Below are 22,037 nucleotides of genomic sequence, written 5' to 3'. Positions count from 1 at the left end.
AAAAAGGTAAAAATGCAGCACAAGCCGCGAAAAGAAATTTGCGATGTTTATGGACCTAGTGCAGTCAGTGTCTGTGAGAGTAGCACAGATTTGGTTTAAGCGTTTTCAATCCGGAAATTTTAATGTCAAAGATGCAAGTCGCTCTGATCGCCCTATTACGGATTAAATGGATGCCATTTTTTAAAAAGTGGAGCAAGATCGGCATATCAGCAGTTACGACATAGCTGAAAAACTGGGAATTGACCACAAAACAGTTTTGGCGTATTTGAAAAAAAAAACTGGGTACACAAAAAAGCTCCATATTTGGGTACCTCACGAGCTCACTGAAAGAAACCTAATGAACCCTATACTCATTTGTGATTCTTTATTACTACGTAATGAAACCGCACCATTTTTGAAGAAGCTGATAACTGGTGATGAAAAGTGGATCACGTACGACAAGAACGTGCGAAAAAGGTTGCGGTCAAAGGCCGGTCAGGCTTCACAGACTGTTGCGAAACCCGGGTTAACTTGCAACAAGGTGATGCTGTGTGTGTGGTGGGATTGGAAGGGCATTATTCATTATGAGTTGTTACCACCAGGCAGGACCATCGATTCTTAACTCTACTGCGAACAACTGATGAGATGAAAGCAAGAAGTTGAGAGAAAGCGGCCGGAAATAATCAACAGAAGGGATGTGGTTTTTCATCATGATAACGCTAGCCCTCACACATAGCCACTCAGCAAAAATTAAGAGAGCTTGGCTGGGAGATGTTAATGCATCCGCCGTATAGTCCTGCCTTTGCACCTTCAGATTTCCACCTGTTTCGGTCTCTGCAGAATTTTTTAGGCAGTGTCAGGTTAACATCACGAGAGAACTGCCAAAACCAATTGTCGCGGTATTTTGATCAGAAGCCCCAAAATTTCTATAGCAATGTGCTCATGTCCTTACCTACAAATGGCAAAAAGTTATTGAACAAAATGGTACCTACATACTTTAGTTAAATGTATATAAACTATATAAAAAAATGTGATTTTTCTTAAAAAATGCGAAGGAACTTTTCCTCCAACCTATTACATGATGTTAATATATGCTTTAGTTTCCATAGAACGAAGTTCATTACGGCTTAAAGGGTATGCTAACCACTGTTTTAGTGGGATTGAGTCGTTAACCCCATGCTTTTGACCTTCATCCATTTTACACTTGAACCAAGTTCAATTCAACCAATTCGGAGACTCGTCCCAGAGAGTTTTTCACTTCAGATACAAGTTTTGATCGTCTCTCTTGCACCACGTTCCGAGAGAGACCCTGATGGCCGATATATCGCACATCCCCGTGCTGTCATCCGCATAGCAATGCATGCCATTAATAGACAGCATTTCATTGATATACAGGATGAAAAGCGTAGAGAGATCATCGAACCTTGTGGAACGCCAGCGTTAATGGTCATAGTATCAGGGCAGTCACCGTCTAGAAAGACCGTGATGCTCCGCCCATCCAAAAAGCTAGCGATCCACTTGCAGCGTCCCTCGGGGATTTCGTAAGATGGTAGCTTCGACAGAAGTGCCCTATGCCAGACCCTGTAGAAGGCCTTCGTGATATTAAGGCTCACAGAAAGAACATCGCCCTTGCTCTCCAAGACTTCAGCCTACCTGTGAGTAAGTTATATAAGAAGATCGCCAGCTGAGCGACCGTGACGAAAACTGTACTATCGGTCACTAATCAGCTGGCGATCCTCAAAATACTTCAGGAGTTGTATATTTATTATTCGCTCCATCACCGTGGAAAGCAAGGAAGCTATCGCGGTAGGTTTATAACTCGATGGGTCCGACCGGTCACCCTTCTTGGGGATAGGGTGGACGTGGGTGGTCTTCCGTGGACGTGGGCTGTCTTCCATGAAAACAGAACCCTTTTAGTACAATAAGAGAGGCGATACAAACGCGTTAGGGCAGCTGTCAGCTCAGGGGTGCACGTTTTCAGAATCGTCTGGCCCATTCACGCATTCACGTTGTGAACGTAATTATATCTTTAGATATTAGTCGCGGATTAATATAGCTTTCATGATCATAGACGTTCGTCAGGAAATAACGCAAAAAGAATTGAATTCATTAGATAAGCTTATATACTTGTGAAAACCCTTGTGAATGTTTCTGGACGAAATAAAACAAATGCCTTAAAAACAATCATCTTTATTTAGGTGTAAGACGGTGATAAATTCTTTGGAAAAATCATATTTCTTAATAATAACTATATTATTATGAAACGTGCTTCGAAATGACATCTACATTACTGACTAGGTAATCGTGATTCCACCCGTCCGGAGTGTGGTTTTATTTCCTTATCCCGTTCAGCGAAGTAAACGCTTTTCATATCATATCAGCTAGATATTTGCTAGATTCTTGTAAGGAACACATAAGGAACATATATCGAAACAGATAAATACGAGGAGATAAAATTAAATTTAAAAAAAACACGTGAGGCGCTCGGGGACTGCCGCGGTAAAGCTATTGCATAACATTTTTTATCAACTTATGAAATTATAATTAGACAATAATAATTTAATATTAAAACAATAATAAAATATGACCACGTTATATTAATTTATAAACATTAACAAAAGCAAAACATTAACTGTCCCCTTCACACTCATAAGTTAGACCGCGCGAGAGAGAGACGTGCAGTCTTTTCATGATTCGCATGCAGTGCGACGTCACGCCACGCGCTAATTCACAAACATTACACAACACATTGTGTTGAACGCGAGCTACATGGTAGGTGGAGTAGGGGGTGTTAGGTTTTATTTTCGTTAAGGAATTTCTTGATTCAGTCGCCGCGCTAAAGCCGGCGATAAAAGCTATGCAATAGCTCAAAAATGATGCATCTGTAGGCAGAGATTGAACTGTCTTCTGGCATAGCAGATATCGATGAGTGACGACGACCGCTTACCGTCAGGTGGGTCTTGTGCTCACTTGCCTACAAAGGCAATAAAAAAAAAACATATATAAAGAGATAGTATAAATTAATAAGCAATAACTTTTTTTTACATAAATTGAAACACACTTCGCAGATATTCGTAATTCTTACTTCATGTAAAGTGCTAATAACAGAGTAAATGCGTAAATAGTCTTTAAAAAAATCCAAAGATGTAAGATATATCCTTAAGAGTATTTACCTGTCTTAATATTTTAACACTGGTTACAAATTGTAGATCAGCTTCTATCTAATAAATAATTTCAAAGACACACGGACACCTAATCAAAGACGCATTGTTTAGAAATGTGTGAGATGTATGAGCATTTACTGAGAAATGGTTTATTAATATTTTCCTTAGAATCAAATGCACTCCCAATAAATTAAGATTGAGCCTTAGATAGGTACGAAAGATTTTGATATTTAAAGTTTTTTTTTTTTGCTCGAGCTTATGGTAACATATTTTTCTTAATGTTTCAGCTTAAAAAATATGGGTAAAAATTGGCATGTTTGAAACTGACCTGTGGTAATACCAAAACGGTAGCCCATTCGATTTAAAAGGTGGGACAGTCGTTTACAATACAATTGAGACATCAATCTCATACCTCAAGGTGAGCAGCAGCGTTATTTACGATGTCCATAGACATCATGACTTGAACGCTAAATGTGCAGCAAAAAATGTTCATAAAAATCTTTGTATTTTGTACTATGAAAATGCGTTCTAAATATTCGTTCAACTTTAATTACAACAAACATTGATTTATTTACAAAAAAACATTTCGATGATCTTATTAATATTTCAATAAAATACGTCTTAACATTTTAAGCCAATGAACGGAATGTAAACTTTAAATAGAATTCGACGTTATCGCGCCCTCAAACATAATATATCATAAATAATATAACATAGATCATAATATAAATACCATAAATAAAGCTATGTTTCATTATTTCGAATTTGCATTGTAATTAATTTTTTTTTTTTATTGCTTAGATGGGTGGACGAGCTCACAGCCCACCTGGTGTTAAGTGGTTACTGGAGCCCATAGACATCTACAACGTAAATGCGCCACCCACCTTGAGATATAAGTTCTAAGGTCTCAAGTATAGTTACAACGGCTGCCCCACCCTTCAAACCGAAACGCATTACTGCTTCACGGCAGAAATAGGCAGGGTGGTGGTACCCACCCGCGCGGACTCACAAGAGGTCCTACCACCATTAATTACGCAAATTATAATTTTGCGGGTTTCATTTTTATTACACGATGTTATTCCTTCACCGTGGAAATCAATCGTGAACATTTGTTGAGTACGTATTTCATTAGAAAAATTGGCCAGACAATTGTTCTGCAGCTAAATCTATTGCAAATTGGCGTCACACTAAATCTTAATACAAGTATGAGTTTTATTCAAATATTATTTCGCGAAATTGACCCATCTACGTGTTATAAAAAAAATGAATTTAAAGGATTCATAATATGTAAATATACAATACTTAAAACTTTATTATACGAAATCATTCGTTGTATATATTTTATTTGTTTATTTATTTACATTATTACTTTATCTATAGTTAAATCTAGATGGTTTTTTACTAAAGAATATTAGTATATACTGTAAGTAAATAAAGCATTGTTTTTTTTTAGTATTAATTCCCGAAATGACTTCTAGATGTCACTATGTCTGCAAAACACAGTATTAATTTTACTAATTCTTTTTTGAAATTCAGAAGTGATGCTTCTAATGGTAGGGTAGGAGAAAAACGTTAAGCGTTGTTCGTGGATTAAATAAAATTATTTAGGCACGGTGTATTTCAATCGTTTCTGAAATACAAGTAATGTAAGCAGACAGCTCGTAAATACTATTGCACCATAGTATATAGTATGTGTGATAGTATTTTACTAGTGTATTCCAATGCCAGTAAAATAAAATACTTCAAATCATACAATGTTAATAGTTAATAGTAGATAAATCAGTCTAAATATTTTATTTTTATTGTGTATAAAGTTATTTCCTTATACTATAAGTTAGGTTGATTCTCGCCATCGTGTTGTTTTATCCAGTAGTGGTAAGGATCTTTGCGTACACACTCAGCACATTTATCTTGCTTGGTCGTGCCCACAAGGCTTATATTAAAAGTCAGATTTTTAAAGTGAAACTTTTGTTACATCGTCTCAAACTTTTTCGTCTGTGTGTTGCATGTCGCGTGACGGTCGGCCGCGGAGTAGGGATACAGTGAAAGGCGCTCGTCAGAGCAGCCAAGGCCAATATGGCGGCGCCTATAGTTCGCAGCAGCTGACCGTGTAGTGTATAGACTATTACTCATCTGTGCCAGTGCTCCACGCTATTTTGTTTGTTTTTGTCAGTGTTTAATGTAAATGTTGTTTGTCGGAGTTAAAGGTATTTAATGTGAAAAAAAGTATCACTTTAACCGTGGTTTCATAAAATGGCATTGTGTATTGTGTGCCTAATAAATAAATAAAAATGTGTAGTAACAGCCTTAAATGAATAGAGCAAAAAGTTCTGGTTTTATGCTTAATTTAACCATTTTAGATTCGGTAATAGTCGTATTAAAACTTATGTACGTGTAGCGTCTTTATAAAATAGACATCAGAAACATGAATCGAAAAGATTTTCAAGTTACTTTTGCATAATAATAATTTATATCCGAACTGTTTTTGTAGGGTGCGGTGTGAGTTTGTTAGTTAAAGATAATGTTACTTAAAAATGTTTTTAAAATATAGAGAAAATAAATTAATGTAAATGTTATGGATGCACCCGGGTGACGCGGTTGTTGATCGTGCACTGACGATTTGTGGAAATGAAGTTAACGCGTCACGCGAATTATGCTGACAAAGGTGTTCGGTAATATATCACCGAACAGTTTTTTTTCTTTTTTTTATTGCTTAGATGGGTGGACGAGCTCACAGCCCACCTGGTATTAAGTGGTTACTGGAGCCCATAGACATCTACAATGTAAATGCGCCACCCATCTTGAGATATAAGTTCAAGTTCTCAGATAGCTACAACGGCTGTCCCATCCTTCACGGCAGAAAATAGGCAGGGTGGTGGTACCTACCCACGCGGACTCACAAGAGGTCCTACCATGAGTAAGTAACAAAAACTTTCGGAGAGTCGGTCTACAAAGTTCTGGTCTTAAGGAAGATCTTCCTATAGTCATTTTTCAACACGCGCCAGTCCTCATGCCAAATCTTTGCAAAAATTACGTTCATGTGTGTTTGGTTCATCTTGGGTCCATGACCTAAAAAAGTATTAGCTATTCACAGTGCATCGGAAACAATACGATAGCTTAATTTAAGACACTGTAGTACATTAAAATTTGACGTTCTAATAATGAAATGATGAATTTTAATAGCACATTAATTAATTACGAACCAAACCAATAAGTATCATTTACATAATGCTAACATTAACGGCATCTCTTTCCCACGCGCCGCAATGGAATGAAAATTATTATCGTAGTCAAGCCGCCGACTTCAATTCAAAATTTTTTTTATAAGAAAATTACAAATATTAAAATTGTGATCCTTAAATACATTTATAAACTTAACTATTAGAATTCGTGCTTATTCTTAATAAACTTATGTGTTTACATGTACAATCACATTCTCACAAAATCGTCTTCTTTGGATTAAGGTGCTCTTTACGCTGACAAACATGAGCACTTATGAACACGCTATAATTTACTCGCATTATTACCGTAAGGCAAACAAGGCCATTTTATCTATTGTTAAAAACTTGCTAGAGCCTGTGGATACGTGGAGTCCCAATTAGCTCGCAAGGGTAGACTGACACTGTCTTAAAGCATATTTCTCTGATTGAATTCGAGTACAACTGAGACTTTGAACTTGTCCACTTTTTTAAAGCGTGTTTTCTCATTTTATATATCTGTCAAATTTTACTGTCAGACCTTAATCCAATCTAACAGCGAATCATTAAATTAAAATATAGTCTATCTAACAAAATCAGGCCCCGATCATTGATCTAATTGTGTCTTCGTACTTCTGCTCGTCGTAAGAAGGCAGGTCTTCGTATGCGAAGTAGTCCTGGGACATCACCATCATCGGCAGCAAGAGCAGGAACATTAAGAAAATCCAGCTGGGAAACGCTTTGGAACTCCTATTCAGGGTTACTGGAAGAAGAGCGAACAGCGTTTTAAAAATATAATTTTGGTGACAAACTAAAGCATAAGTAATTGCGAATGGATATTTTATTTATTGTCTACATGGGTAAACGAAGTCATGGTCTGACTGGTATAGTGATTACTGGAGCTTATACTTAGCACAACGTGAATACCTCTGCCCACTTTGAGACATGAGGTCGAAGACTCAACAATGGCCCGACCAAACGGAAAAGCATGACTGATTTACGGTAAAAATAAACAGTATGTTAGTGGGACATCTACTATACAATTGAGGTAACCTCGTGTCTCAAGGCAGGTGATAACATTCACGTCGCAATGACGGACCGCCGCAAAGTTCCTATACATATAAATAAAATTGGAGTGTCTGTTTGTAATGCATATGAATATAGGTATATATAAGTATACGGTACATACACCAAAATAATATTTTTTACAATTTTTGTCTGTCTGTCTGTCTGTTTGTTCCGGCTAATCTCGAGAACGGCTGGAACGATTTTAACGGGACTTTTACTGATAGGTAGCTGATGATATTATAAGGAGTAACTTAGGCTACGCCCCACGGCGTCACCCGCGGTACGACAATAACCGCGAGTAACATCGCGGGACTCAGCTAGTCTCCAATAAATGTATTCACGAGCAAAAATCGTGCAGTGATCGATTTAAAAAAAGGAGATTTCATAAAGCAATTACTCGGTTAAACAGCAAACACGTCACTAGGGGACATTTCCCGTATTTCACTGAGGGTTGGACGGGAAGCTAATGTTTTTTTAATTGCTCACGAACTTGGTAAACACGGCAGGATACGGTTAAATTAATTAATGAAGACCAAATGTTTGTTTGTTTACCTTTTTAGGGTATGTTTTTGACGGTAAATAAGCTAAATAGAGAAGATTTATTGACAATTTGCTTCGATCTTTTTTTTTTTTATTCCACAGTGGGTATTGTAAGGGGTTTAAGGGCAATAATGCCATCGCATTATATGAGACATAAGTTCAAAGTCCCAAAAATTACTCTCCCCGTTTTTAAAGCCGGGACTTTCAGGATGATCATTGTAATAATCGTATATTTCTTTAGAAATGTTTTGAGACCTGACGTTTTGTCTTTTGGCCACGAAAACTTCATGTTGAGATTGGCAGCGATATTCTCTTTACATCTGGTTGGTTCGGTAACAGAGTAACATTTAATGGGAAGTTACTTAGATATGCATAGTTATCATATAAAGCAAAACGTGTGGGAGCTACAAAAGTTAAGATCATTGAAAATGACAATTATTGCGTCTGTTTCTTAGATGTATCTTGAGGTGGCCAAGAAAATGAATAAATGCGATTACTTCTTCAAATACTCATTATATTATTTTTAATTATTTTACAAATATAGCATTGAAATGCGCGTCCATATTTTTTCCTTCGTGTAAATTTTTAAAATTTTGACAAATGGTGCCACTATTGCGTTTCCTGTTTTGTGATTGGTTCGTGTGATATGACGTCATCGTTGGCCAATCACAGCCATCAATGTATGACGCGACGTTGATTCGTTAACACAATGATGTACTTTTTATAATTCTTACATATTACAAATTTTATATTCAAAATCATTTATCTTCGTGGTGTACACCAAACCGAAAAATAAAAACAAAACTACAATAAATCTTACTATCAAAGGCTTCATAATTTAGTAAAATTTGTTTATTTTACCACTTTTGTTTCGCTTGACTGTACAATCAAATTAAGGGTCATCGACTTTGTAGTTCGGTCTGGTGATAGGATCACTGGTGGAGTCCGCGCGGGTAGGTACCACCACCCTGCCTATTTCGGCCGTGAAGCAGTAATACGTTTCGGCTTGAAGGGTGGGGCAGCCGTTTTAACTATACTGAGACCTTAGAACTTGTATCTCAAGGTGGGTGGCGCGTTTACGTCGTAGATGTCTATGGCCTCCAGTAACCACTTAACACCAGGTGGGCTGTGAGCTCGTCCACCCATCTAAGCAATAAAATCGTTAATCTGGAATGTTAATCATGCCTTAATGTCGCAATTTCTCAAACTTACTTCGTTCTGGCCTAGGATCCGTTTCTGGAGTAAAGAAGTCCAAATTCGAGGAGTTTTTGTAAACATTGTGTATGGTGGCCACGCAGGCAACCCTCATCCTTCCTCCGACGAAGAGTTCTGAGCTGACTTTAGCGTCTGCCTTCACACTAGTCCACAACAACCCATTCTCTGATGGGTGAAAGCTAGTTTCTGATGAACGAAGCTGGAAATTAATAACATGGTTTTAATTTTTTATTTATTGCTTTGATGGGTATACGAGCTCACAGCCCACCTGGTGTTAAGTGGTTACTGGAGCCCATAAACATCTACAACGTAAATGCGCCGCCCACCTTGAGATATAAGTTCTAAGGTCTCAGTATAGTTACAACGGCTGCCTCACCCTTCAAACCGAAACACATTACTGCTTCACGGCAGAAATAGGCAGGGTGATGGTACCTACCCGCGCGGACTCATAAGAGGTTATACCACTAGTAAGTTCTTTAAGTAACAATTAAATTCGTCCTTGACCACAAAAACTATGAATTGGGAGGCATAAGAAAAAAATATAACGATGAAAGTATTTTTTAATAAAAATTAATACGAGTTAATAAGTATAAAAAGAGCCTATTTCTCCATATAACGGGAAAAAATACTATTAAAATTAGATAATTTGGAATCGAAGTCCGATGCACGATTGCTTCGCGGCAATGAGCCGGATATGAATACATGTCCATGAGTCAATACCCCACCAACAGTTTTGGACACGTATTCTCTTCAACTTTTTAACAACCTAAATATTTATCAATTCTTTGGCTTTTCCACAGTTACTAATATCATACCTAATACTTACAGGTTCTTCGTTAATGTATATCGTGAGATTGGCAGCTGGTCTCGCCGGAGACGACGTGCAGTTAGCCTGAAGCACCTCCCCGGGTTGGTACCGATCTTTATCCGCCTTTAATACCGGGCCGGATTCAGGCAGGGCTGTAATAAGTAAACAAAGATTTCTTGATTTGAAATCATCATCATCATCATCATTCTCTTGCACTTCTCCCAGTCACCTGAAGTCAGCGCAATTTGTTTTCTCTTTCCGCACTCCTCTATCATATACCGTTTCTTCGCTCACTCCTTTCTTTCACGCAATCCACCCATTTTTTCTTAGGTCTACCTCTTCCTCTAAAGCCTTCCACATTAACTTTCTTAACAACCTTATTGTCATTTCGGTTTATCACATCATGTCCATACCATCACAAACGAGCGCTTCTCAACTTCTCTTCAAACTTTCTTTAAATTGTCGACATGAAAAAATATGGTTTTAAATTCGTATGCATATTTGTTTTATTGATAAAACTACAGTCGTCGTAGCCTAAAGATAAGACACCTAATTCGTATCGACGCGAGAAAGGCTGGTTGCTACCCGAGTCCCACAATTCGATAGGTACTAATTTTTCTAATGAAATACGTACTTGACACACGAAGAAATGACAATGACAATCAAATAGTAATCAAATCCGCAAAAAATTTAATTTGCAATACAAAAAGTAGCCCTGATAACCCAATAGAACATGGGCATTAGGCATGTTTCTACAAGATCGAAAATAAATAAAAAACAAGTCGCTTTCAAAATATCTCCCTAAGCTGTGTTTACGATCGCTACAGATTATGAATACGTTTTAGCCTTATTTTAACGAGCGACCATTATTCACGAAGCGGTTTCCAGAGGCCCCAATTAAAATAAGACGTCCGTTGAAGTTTTCTGACGACATACTAACGCCAGAAAACATCAGTTTAATCCGTGTCCATCTCGGGAAACGGCTCACGAATCCTAATTGATTTCAATGCGCCGAGACGTGGTTCTGAATGCCAATTCTTCCATTCCTCAAAGCTTTTCCGAGTCGCCTCTTACTCCCCGAGGTCTGATGTCAATATTTTATACCGTAACTTCTGATGCTTTCAGAGTCGCGAGATTATAGCGGTCTATTGTTAGCGAAAAATAGATTTAAGGGAATAAAAATGAGGGAATGCTTATTTCTATTTCAAATATAGAGTTCCATAAATTTATTATTTGTTACCTCATTTTATTACCACAACATTGACACTTTTCGAATCAAGTTCAAGATCTTACGGCTCACCTGTTCTTAAATAGTCATTAAAAATCATTGACATCTCAATGTCAATGCCATTTCCACAACAAAGAATTTATGGTATAGTTTAGATGCCTCACAGTACAAAGGTGGGTTGGATTGAACCCCCTAGATTACCAGCTTAGATGGGAAAAAAAGACAATTTTCAGCAGTTCGCTTGTTGCCAATAATGAAAGCACAAAGAGCACGTTCTATTGCTAATTTTGACTCTTACATGTGCCTATTCTAGTGATAGCGAATTGTTGATTGCAATCAGTTAGTAATTGGCTGTAATAATTTAACAAACGCATAGATTCATCCCACAAAACGTTCAACTACTACCTGTTCATAGATTTAAGAAAACTGTCAAGGAACGTTTGTGCAACAAGGCATATTATAAAGTTAAGGATTTTTTACTAGATGGCACTACGTGGGAATGAGGCGTTCGCTCCTGGCCTTTTCATTTTTCATTATTATTATTATTTATTTGAATTGTATTTTTTTGACTTGTTTTTTTGTATACTGTAAATATGTTTTCTTGTTTAAAAAAAAAGAAAATAGTTGAGAAAATACAAAAAAAAAAAAAAAGCCCGCTGAGTTTGTTTCGCCGGTTCTTCTCAGGACTGTGGCTTTTTTTGGAACCGGTGGTAGAGTTAACATTTTCTTTTACATTTTGACATTCAACAAGTGTGTTTTTGATGACATCCAAGTTGAAATAAATGATTTTGAATTTGAATTTGAATTTGAATTTGATTATATTAACACGTTGTCTTAATTATTTTCACTTAATTTATGGATAATATCAATATGCTAGCCCTCCCTTGGCGAGACAATCTACGGCGTAACGAACTTGTCCCTTATTGACCTGTTTTCCCTTTGATTTATTCATGATCAAACAGACCTCGTAGGGTAATGTGAACCGTTGAAATTGATAACGTCAGAAAGGGATATAGATACATATTTATTTTAGCAGCATTAATTTTGGTCTTCGTTAAATTTCTCTATAATTTCTTTAAATAGTAAGTTCTGTACAAAAATTTTTTTATGGAAATTTTTAAGATATTTTGATTTTGTTTTTTTTTGTGCAAGGACGAACCAACGACTTTACGGTCAAATGGTCACCGGAAGTCACGGATATCACAACACGAATGCGGCCACCTACCTCGACACATGAGACGTTAGTCCCAATTATTATAGTATTTGACTGACCTATCCTCTAAATTGGAGCTTTTTACTGCTTTTAACCACGTAAGACCATGGTGATCTTGTTCATCGACCCAAGCGATTAAAAAAAAGATGTATGGTGTCGTGGGACACCGGATAGGAACGAAGCTCCTTATTATAAAAATATTAATTTTAAGTTCTATTCGAGGTATAAAGAAAATAAAACTGGAGGTTTCGCAACAACCCACGGTCATTCGGTAACATGCGAACTTATTGTGGTACATTTCATTCACGGTTATCTGCATAAGATTTAGTGTATTTCGCAAACGAACGCTCTGAGATCGTGGTCAATGAATGAAAAAAAAATATGTTATTTTTTGTTCGTTATTACAAAGTTATGTCGTACACTGTGTGCATTACTAATAAAAATCTTACGTTACGGACGTTTTTTTCCGGTTGGGGCACCCCTCCGTTTCGTCCCATAAGGTATTTCGTTCCAAAAACTTGTAGAATACAATTTGGTTTACATTTTAATTCTTAGCTATGAGTATTATTAGGTAAGGCTAATATTATACTTATTATAATTAAGTCTTCCGTAGCCATAAAATTTTTAGTTACCGGGAATCGTAATTATAGAATGAATCATGCCAGAGACTCCTACACAACGAACATAATGCTACAAAGCAAAATACTAAAGTAATCATTTTAAATGAATGTCTCTGAAACGAATTTTAAGAGTTATTTGTCAAATTATAGTTAGGTAGCTTATGAAAAACAAGAAAATTATGTTATTTCACACATTACGATATCAGTGTCAATGAAGTGCAGACGCTAGCCAGAGAGAGCAAATTTTATTTTTAGCCTACTTAAAAAAATTAGGAGGTTCTTAATTCGACTGTATTTTTTTAAATGTTTGTTTCGTCAAGTCGGTTTGCGGTAGGCAGCGGCTTGGCTCTGCCCCTGGCATTTCTGAAGTCCATGGGTGATGGTAACCATTCACCATCAGGTGGGCCGTGTGCTCGTCTGCCTACAAGGGCATTAAAAAAAAAATAAGTCGCACGTACGACACTAGAACATATTGTCACCTTTAACTAAATACATAGTATGTAGTTGCAAACCTGCCTTGGCTTACACTGACCCCCAAATTAAGAACAATTTTAGCTACATTATATTTACCTAATATTATGTATAATAATAGTATATTTTATGTTACATAAGTTATAGAAGAATACCCAATATTTTTTTTACTTTTTAGTGCATATTAAATTGTTTTGAAAAGTTTTTTTAAGGCATTTTTTTATTTTTTATGTTTTTGATTACAGTAGTTGAGCACCTGCTATTAAGTGGTTTTAGAAACTTACTCGCTTGAACAAAGAGACCCCAGAGCGCTTATAAAATACCTCAGGAGAGAAATCATGCTATAGTCGAGTCGTACGTCATACAAATTATCTTTCGAAGGATAAACTGTGCTCCGGTGAGCGGTGTGATGATAATTTTTTCGACGAACAAAATTAAATGACCTGACCCCGCGTCATGTTTCGGACACTGACGTCATTAACAATGCCCACGCTTGCTTGGTGTTTCCAAACTTTTCGTTTTTGGGTCAGCGAATTCATTTCGTAACATTGTATCGTTTGATCGCGCGTCGAGAACGTTCTAGACGCAACACCAGAACAATTGTTCGGGAAAATACGGAATTTTTCCAAACGGCTAACCTATGATACTTCTAGATACTTCTACGTATAAATTGTAATAGGTTGGAACGAAGTTCCTTATGGGACGATGCTAAGGGGTACCGTAATCGGGAAAAAACGTCCGTAACGTAAGATTTTTATTAGTAATGCACACAGTGTACGACTTAACTTTGTAATAACGTACAAAAAAAAACATATTTTTTTATCATTCATTGACCACGATCTCAGAGCCATCGACATGACACCACACATCTTTTTTTTTAAATGCTTAGGCGGTTGGACGTGCTCACGGCCCACCTGGTGTTAAGTGGTTACCGAAGCCCATAGACACCTATAACGTAATTGCCGCCACCCACCTAAAAATTTGAGTTCTAAGGTCTCAATTTGTACAGTACAACGGCTGCCCCACCCTTCAAACCAACGTATTACTGCTTCACGACACAAGTAGACGGGGTTGTAGTGCCTACCCGTGCGGACTCACAAGACGTCCTACCACTAGTAATTACGCAAATTTTAATTTAATTTAAGAAGTTGTCGCTGGAACCCACAATCACACTAGACCTTGCCTATTGCTGAGGGGTTTTTCAAACCATTTTTAACACGAAGATTAGCGATTTTCACTATATGGCTCTGGTGATCACTCAATTTTAGGCGAAACGTGAGCCCATCGTCTCTTCGATCGGTCCCTCACTGCTGAGGATCGTGACTCCGTCGGATTCCGTCAACCAGCTGTCTCCATCGATCCCGTTTTGTGTAACTTGGTGGAGTGCGTCGCTGACAGGTACCCCCAGTTCCTCCGCTATTTGGTCCGACCATCGTTTGGGACCTCTACTCCTAGTCCCATCGTAGAGCCCGTCTCAGACCAATAAAAATTGTGATGATTTAATTTTGTATAATTTTGAAACTTTCGGTGTACATTAGACTTACCGATTATATCAATGAATTTGTAGCTGATTTGAGTGGCGAAGGATGGCGCGTCGGCTGTGACCTCACAGCTGAAGTTCCCCGCCAGACTCAAGTCCATTCTTCGCACCAAAACTTGCGTTCCGTTCGAATTGTTCATCTGAAAGTTTAGAATATAAAATTGACCATTACAAAATAAAAGCTACAAACCGTGTACAACAAAATGGGCCACCTATGAGAAACCGAACCGCTGAAAATGAAACTAGGGGTCATTTTATCGGGTTTATTTTTTTAATTTTAACACATGCGATATTTTTTTCGGTATTCGCAAGTTGGAGACTTGTAGATAGTTTTGAAATTTCTGTTATATAAAAATTATTTATTGATTTTTTCATAAAAAAATAGATAGTAATTAGTACCATCTTCAAACGTCAACGAATAGGGCCTCAGTCGTGAGTGACCATGAAATCTAAAGTTTTCGGAGCGTTCTAAATAATGTATTAACAATAAAAAACACGCGAGATTGAACCATAAAAGCATTTTAAATTATTTTCACGACTTTGTGAAACTCTAAGAAAATACACTAACAGTATTTATAATTACTTCAACACATGTGGATTTATCGGTGAGTTTTCAATACTTTCACGTCCAATCAAGCCGTGTTTGAATTTCAAAAGCTCAATTTCAAAAGGCTTCCTACAAGCTTTCGTATGCGAACATCGTTTTCAAAGACCATTCAGTTTAAATTGATTCAATCTAGAAAAGCTCACGGAACGCATTTGAAAACAAGCTTTCGATGTGCTTCGATAATGTTTCCAGAAATTCGTCAAAGCTTGTCGACGGATATTATTGATATTAATGTGTCGAGGTAGCTATTATAGACGAAATCAAATTTGGAAAAAGACTTGAATCGCGCTACCAACTATTTCAAGATAATCGGACAAGTATCAAACCCAACAGCGACCAGACTATCGGTCTACCGATCAATGAACCAGCGCTCAGCCGGTCGGTGAAAGACCTCATTTTTGCCATTTACCGCAAATTGGTGGCTACGAAGTAATGATAGAGTCGGAATTATATTTTTCAACATCAAAGTTTCCAGGGCTTTGACTTCTCAAATCACAACCACTAATCAATCAAAGCCCCAAAACAAAACTACACATAAATTGACAAAAAACCGCTAAAAAAAATTGTAATGAAATTAAAAATCACTTTTCAGTTTTACAACGCCATATTCATGTAATACTGTTTTTAACTGACTTGCATATGACTAGGAGATGTATGGAAATGGTAGTGCAAGATAGAGGGGGAAGAGGTCGACCGAGGAAGACTTGGATGGAGTGTGTGAATGACGATACGAGAGACAGAGGAGTGAGTGTTGAGATGACGGCTGATAGAAGAGAATGGAAAAGACAAATCTGCTGTGCCGACCCTATCTAGTGGGATAAGGTGGAGATAAAAAAAGACTGTTTTAACTGACTTCAAAAAAGTATGAGGGTCAATGTACGTCTGCATGTAAACTGTTTTCTCCGACAATTGTGGACCGATATTGAATATTTTTGCTTAAAAGGGTATACTTACGAAGTGGTCTAATCTTAAAAAAATATCTATATTAATATTATAAAACTGAAGAGTTTATTTGTTTGTTTGAACGCGCTAATCTCAGGAACTACTGGTTCGATTTGAAAAACTCCCTCAATGTTAGATAGCCCATTTATTGAGGAAGGCTATAGGCGTAAATAACATCACGCTAAGACCAATACAAGTGGAGCACCAATAAATAATGTTTCAAAATCGGAGTTTAAATAGCTCCTTAGCATTCTATAATTCAAAAATATTTTCTTTCTTCGTAAATGAAGTGGGGGGTAAAATTTAGCGTTATGCCAAAGTAACTATTCCACGCGGATGGAGTCACGGGCAAAAACTAGTATTTTATTTATTATTATAAATTAACTAGCTGACCCGGCAGACTTCGTAGTGCCTCAATCGATAAATAAAAGACCTAAACTTTTATATAGAATAAAATAAAAACAAACAAAAGGAATCCGTCCGACGGGGGACACGTCAAAGGAAAAACAAAATTGTTATTTTTATTTAATTCCGAGAATTTTCATATTTTTATACCTTTTAAACCTTCTCTGGACTTCCACAAATAATTCAAGACCAAAATTAGCCAAATCGGTCAAGCCGTTTGCATGTTATGTCGTGACAACGGAAAACGGGTTTCATTTTTATATATATAGAAGATTAATGTAATCTTGATGATTACTCTTTGAAGTCGGTTGTCATATAAAATGTTTCTTCAGGAACTCACATCGACATAACCTCCAGGTAAACCAAAGACTCTTGTAGATGGTTCTTCAAGAGGAGTGTATCTATAGAACTCGTGGTTACCGCGGTACCATTTGACCGAGTACAATGGAGACCCCTGCATGTCTCTAGAGCAGATGAGTGCGGCCGTGCCTCCTCGTATGATTGTTGATGGTTCAACTAGCAGCATGACGTCTCGAAGACTTGTTACTCCTGGAAATGGAAAAGGTATTGTTAGGTTGGTGATCGCGGGTGCGGGTCAAGAGTGAAACTTGCAACAACTGTTGGAACTTTTATTTTTTATTTTTTTTATTGCTTAAATGGGTGGACGAGCTCACAACCCACCCGGTGTTAAGTGGTTACTGGAGCCCATTGACATCCACAGCGTAGATGCGCCACCCACCTTGAGATATAAGTTCTAAGGTCTCAAGTATAGCTACAGCGGCTGCCCCAACCTTCAAACCGAAACGCATTACTGCCTCACGGCAGAAATAGGTAGGGTGGTGGTACACATCCGCGCGGACTCACAAGAGGTCCTACCACCAGTAAAAAACCAAATGTCATAACAAGCTTCGCGATCGTGGTTCCGAGATTATTTATCTGCGAAATGGGGAAGCGTATTTAACACCCCGACCGATGGAACAATGGACAGTTGTGAATGTACTTATAAATATATATTTTTCGTTCGAACAGTTGCTGTGCTAGAATTTTCCACGGAGCTATCGATATTGTCCGATATTGTATCGATATTGTTAAAGTCCTGGGTATAAGGCCAGTAAATATACACATATTACTTTACATTTACTGGTGGTAGGACCACTTGTGAGTCCGCGCGGATAGGTACCACCGCCCTGCCTATTTCTGCCGTGAAGCAGTAATGCGTTTCGGTTTGAAGGGTGGGGCAACCGTTGTAACTATACTGAGACTTTAGTACCTGTAACTTTTATTTATTTATTTTTTATTGCTTAGGTGGGTGGACGAGCTCACAGCCCACCTGGTGTTAAGTGGTTACTGGAGCCCATAGACATCCACAACGTAGATGCGCCACCCACCTTGAGATATAAGTTCTAAGGTCTCAAGTATAGTGTAGTAGTATCTCAAGGTGGGTGGCGCGTCTACGTTGTAGATGTCTAAGGGCTCCAGTAACCACTTAACACCAGGTGGGCTGTGAGCTCGTCCACTAATCTAAGCAATAAAAAAAACATATACTTTCAAACATCGAATCATATATAACTTAAATTCCGACCCGTTAGTTATTGTTATAAATACTGAAAGCTCTCCAAACCACGCAATCAGAATACATAGACTCATTTGCAAAACAAACATTGAGTTCATTCACCGCGTGTTGTAGTAAAACTAGAATGTTAAACAAGATCCGTCTAATGCAAAGGAGAGCTTTCAAACCACACAAATATTAGTTTCAAATTGGCTTTTGCAACTTAGATGTAAAGTGCTCGCGGGATCGATTTTGAGCTTTAATCATTTTATATTATTTTATTCCACTACTTTGGTAAGTGAGTCGGCGCACCTGGTTTTAAGTCGTCACCAAAGCCTTAAAACGAGCTGTAGTGACTATCCCACCTTATAAACTGTATAGTTCAGTGCCAGAAATATTCTGCGGGCTTGTAATGTGCTCTACGAGGTTTGTATTCCTCACCATTGAAATAGTTCTTGCTTAAATGTCAAACGTAAGTACGACATGTGTGCGTGTATTCATAAAAATATTGTTTACTTGTATCGCTCGGCAAAAATGCGCTTTTGTGCTTTAGAACCCAACGACTTCACACGAATTGTTAGATCGAACCAATAAATCCAATTAAATATGTTTTTTTTTTATTGCTTAGATGGATGGACGAGCTCACAGCCCTCCTGATATTAAGTGGTTACTGGAGCCCATAGACATCTACAACGTAAATGCGCCACCCACCTGGAGATATAAGTTCTAAGGTCTCAGTATAGTTACAACGGCTGCCCCATCCTTCAAACCGAAACGTATTACTGCTTCACGGCAGAAATAGGCAGGGCGGTGGTACCTACCCGTGCGGACTCACAAGAGGTCCTACCACCAATAAAAATGTGTACACAATTGTAATTCTAAATATTGCAAATTATTGGAATTAAAATTATATATATACAAAAACCCTTTTTTCATTACCTCAACTCACAATAAGCAACGATTTCATAACCCTTAGAAGCAAACACTAAGAATATACTTTGAGCTTAATTCAAAGGTTTTCAATAAACGTAAATATGTAGTTACTATAATTAAATATAGTAAATATAGTTACTCACGCAGATAAACTTCTTTTGCCTATTTGGTAACGTCCAATTTTGATATTTTATGACTACATTGAGCTTAGTCCATCTCAGCGTGATTACCCTTGAGCTTAAGAAGCTTATTAAAGACTTGACGTAATGTAATGAATACGTAAAAGCTCCGCATTTCGGGCTTTTCTATTCAATATTTTTTTCGATCACAGTATACTTATGAAACAAAAATTACATATATTCGGCACAGATAATTACGTTCTGTGAACTTTCTTCAAAGATAATTATGTATTATATTTGACTTCAAAAATATTTGTTTCCCGTTTATGTATATAAAGATAAAAGAGGGTAAATAACACATAATGACCTCAAGCTAGAATTACCTACCCCTTTTTTTACCAAGGGATTGTATGGCCCAGTATTCAACCTAATGGATGGGCGAACTCAAGGTGACACGTACATACTTTTTTTTTGGGTAGGGGGCCGAGACTCATGCGAGGCATCCACGTCTAATAGACCCGCGGGGTAGGTAGGACTTGAAGGTCTGTAGATATTGAAAGCAAACCACGGACTCAAAAATATTTTTAGGACCCTACCCACCAAACGACTCTCCTTGCACTCTCTCACCCGACGACCGATCTGCGCACGGAGTTAGAATCTGGGCAGAGTAGGGTATTCTTTCTCTTATTGCCCCAGTAGGCAGACGAGCATAAAGCCTAACTGATGGTGACTGATTTCGCTCATGGACGTCAGCAATGCCAGGAGCAGAGCCAATCCCATGCCCACTGTTAACTACTCTCCACAAGCCCGTTAGAAAAAGGACATGTCATAGCGCTCAGAAAATACAGTAGAGGAGAGTATGTCCCAAATCCGGATGGTGCATGGCAAAAAGGATCTTTGGAAGCGCACTGTGGACAAGCACGGTGGCTCTAGGTAGTATGGATGAACTCTACTCCGGTGTCGGGCGGTGCGATGATAAAAACAAGAAGATGAGAACGAGATGTTTCCGCGGTCTACATTACAACCAGACTCGCGACGCCACCTTGAGGACACCTGGTACCCGTCGAGGCGATAGTTGACGATCAACTTCGCCAGTGTCCGTAGTACGATGGCACATTCAGCCCCCTTGTAATGCCGCTGGTGTTCCAGGATGACCCGCTGGATCAGAATCAGCCTGCCGGGTCAGAACGCTATATACCGCCTACCAGGTTGTTGTTCCCCAGTACGCCACGGACGGATAGACACGCAGAAACTTGGCTCGGTAGGAATATGTAATGGATCTTAGAAATCCGAACCATTTATATACAACACAAGAGTAACACGCTACTAACGTAGACTGACTTCAACTATGAGCATTCAGAATATGTGTTCTGACTCCAATTAGATCGACGAAGTGAACAAGAATTTTAAATATATAGAGTGAACGAATGAATGAATGAATAGCCTTTTATTCAGAACCATATTATAATTATATAATTTACTGTCTTATTTGGATTTTCCTTAGTTTCTGTAGATCTGTTTGTGAATCGACAAACAGATCCTCCTCCAACTGCGGCGTATATTTTTATTTCTTTGTAGTTATTTCTCTGTGTTGTTTTGGAGGGCTGTTGTCTTTATCCCCTACGAGGACCAGTCGGCTTGAGGGGAAAATCCATAGATTACCATAAAGTACGTGGTATTACTAAAATGTGGTGACGACCCTCACTGTTGAGGAAACCGAAGCGAGAAGAAGACTATAAAGTAATAAAAGAGAATATTAATTAAATTTAACGTTGAAATAACGTTAACAGTCAAAGTTAAAATCATACTTCATTACCAGTTTCCTGCAAATACCTAGTCAGGTCATAAGTATTGTCACACAGTAAAAACTTTTCTTTTAGAATGCTGGCCACAAAAAAGTCTATTGAACCCGAATTTCGAATTGTTCATGAAAATAAAAATAGTATACATTTAGAATTTTACTCATTTTTAAATATGGAGTGGACGCTTAAAGAAGACAGTGTTGCAGTTATTGCGTTGCATCGTTGCGGTTACGCGCCAATTCAAATTGTTAACATACTGAAAATTTTGAATATAACCAAAAGATTCGTTTATCGTACCATCAAACGATACAATGAAGACTCTAGTGTAGATGACAGGTCAAGAAGTGGTCGCCCTCGGTCTGTTAGGACTCCAGCAGTGATAAAAGCTGTGAAGGCGCGAATTCAAAAAAATCCCAAACGTAAGCAGAAACTGTTGGCCCTTCAGATGGGGTTAAGCAGAACCACGGTGAAAAGGTTGTTAAATGAAGACTCAGGGCTTCGGGCATATCGAAGAAAAACAGGACATCATTTGAATGCTCGTCTAATGGACTTGAGACTGAAGAGATGCCGCGCTTTGTTGAAGCGGTACGCGGGAAAAAAATATCGGGAAATTCTTTTTTCGGATGAAAAAATT

The 22,037-nt window shown here is 37.9% G+C and overlaps 1 protein-coding gene across 1 annotated transcript in view; it reads right to left on the bottom strand.

Annotated features, from left to right (window-relative positions):
- Positions 1-2,153: 2,153 nt before the first annotated feature.
- The window catches only part of LOC114253579 (uncharacterized), a 79,958-nt gene continuing 60,074 nt past the window's right edge, over positions 2,154-22,037 (bottom strand). The window contains exons 2-6 of the mRNA XM_028188507.2: positions 17,338-17,546; positions 15,048-15,183; positions 9,990-10,123; positions 9,161-9,362; positions 2,154-7,103 (exon numbers count right to left, since the gene is read on the bottom strand). Coding sequence (XP_028044308.2) covers positions 6,937-7,103; positions 9,161-9,362; positions 9,990-10,123; positions 15,048-15,183; positions 17,338-17,546 — 848 coding nt within the window. The 3' untranslated portion in view covers positions 2,154-6,936. The remainder of the gene's footprint in view (positions 7,104-9,160; positions 9,363-9,989; positions 10,124-15,047; positions 15,184-17,337; positions 17,547-22,037) is intronic.

Source organism: Bombyx mandarina, chromosome 06 (genome assembly GCF_030267445.1).
Source record: "Bombyx mandarina strain Sakado chromosome 06, ASM3026744v2".
NCBI classification, from domain to species: Eukaryota; Metazoa; Arthropoda; class Insecta; order Lepidoptera; family Bombycidae; genus Bombyx; species Bombyx mandarina.
Note: the sequence above shows the minus strand (reverse complement) of the source record. Positions and strands in the feature narration are given on the sequence as shown.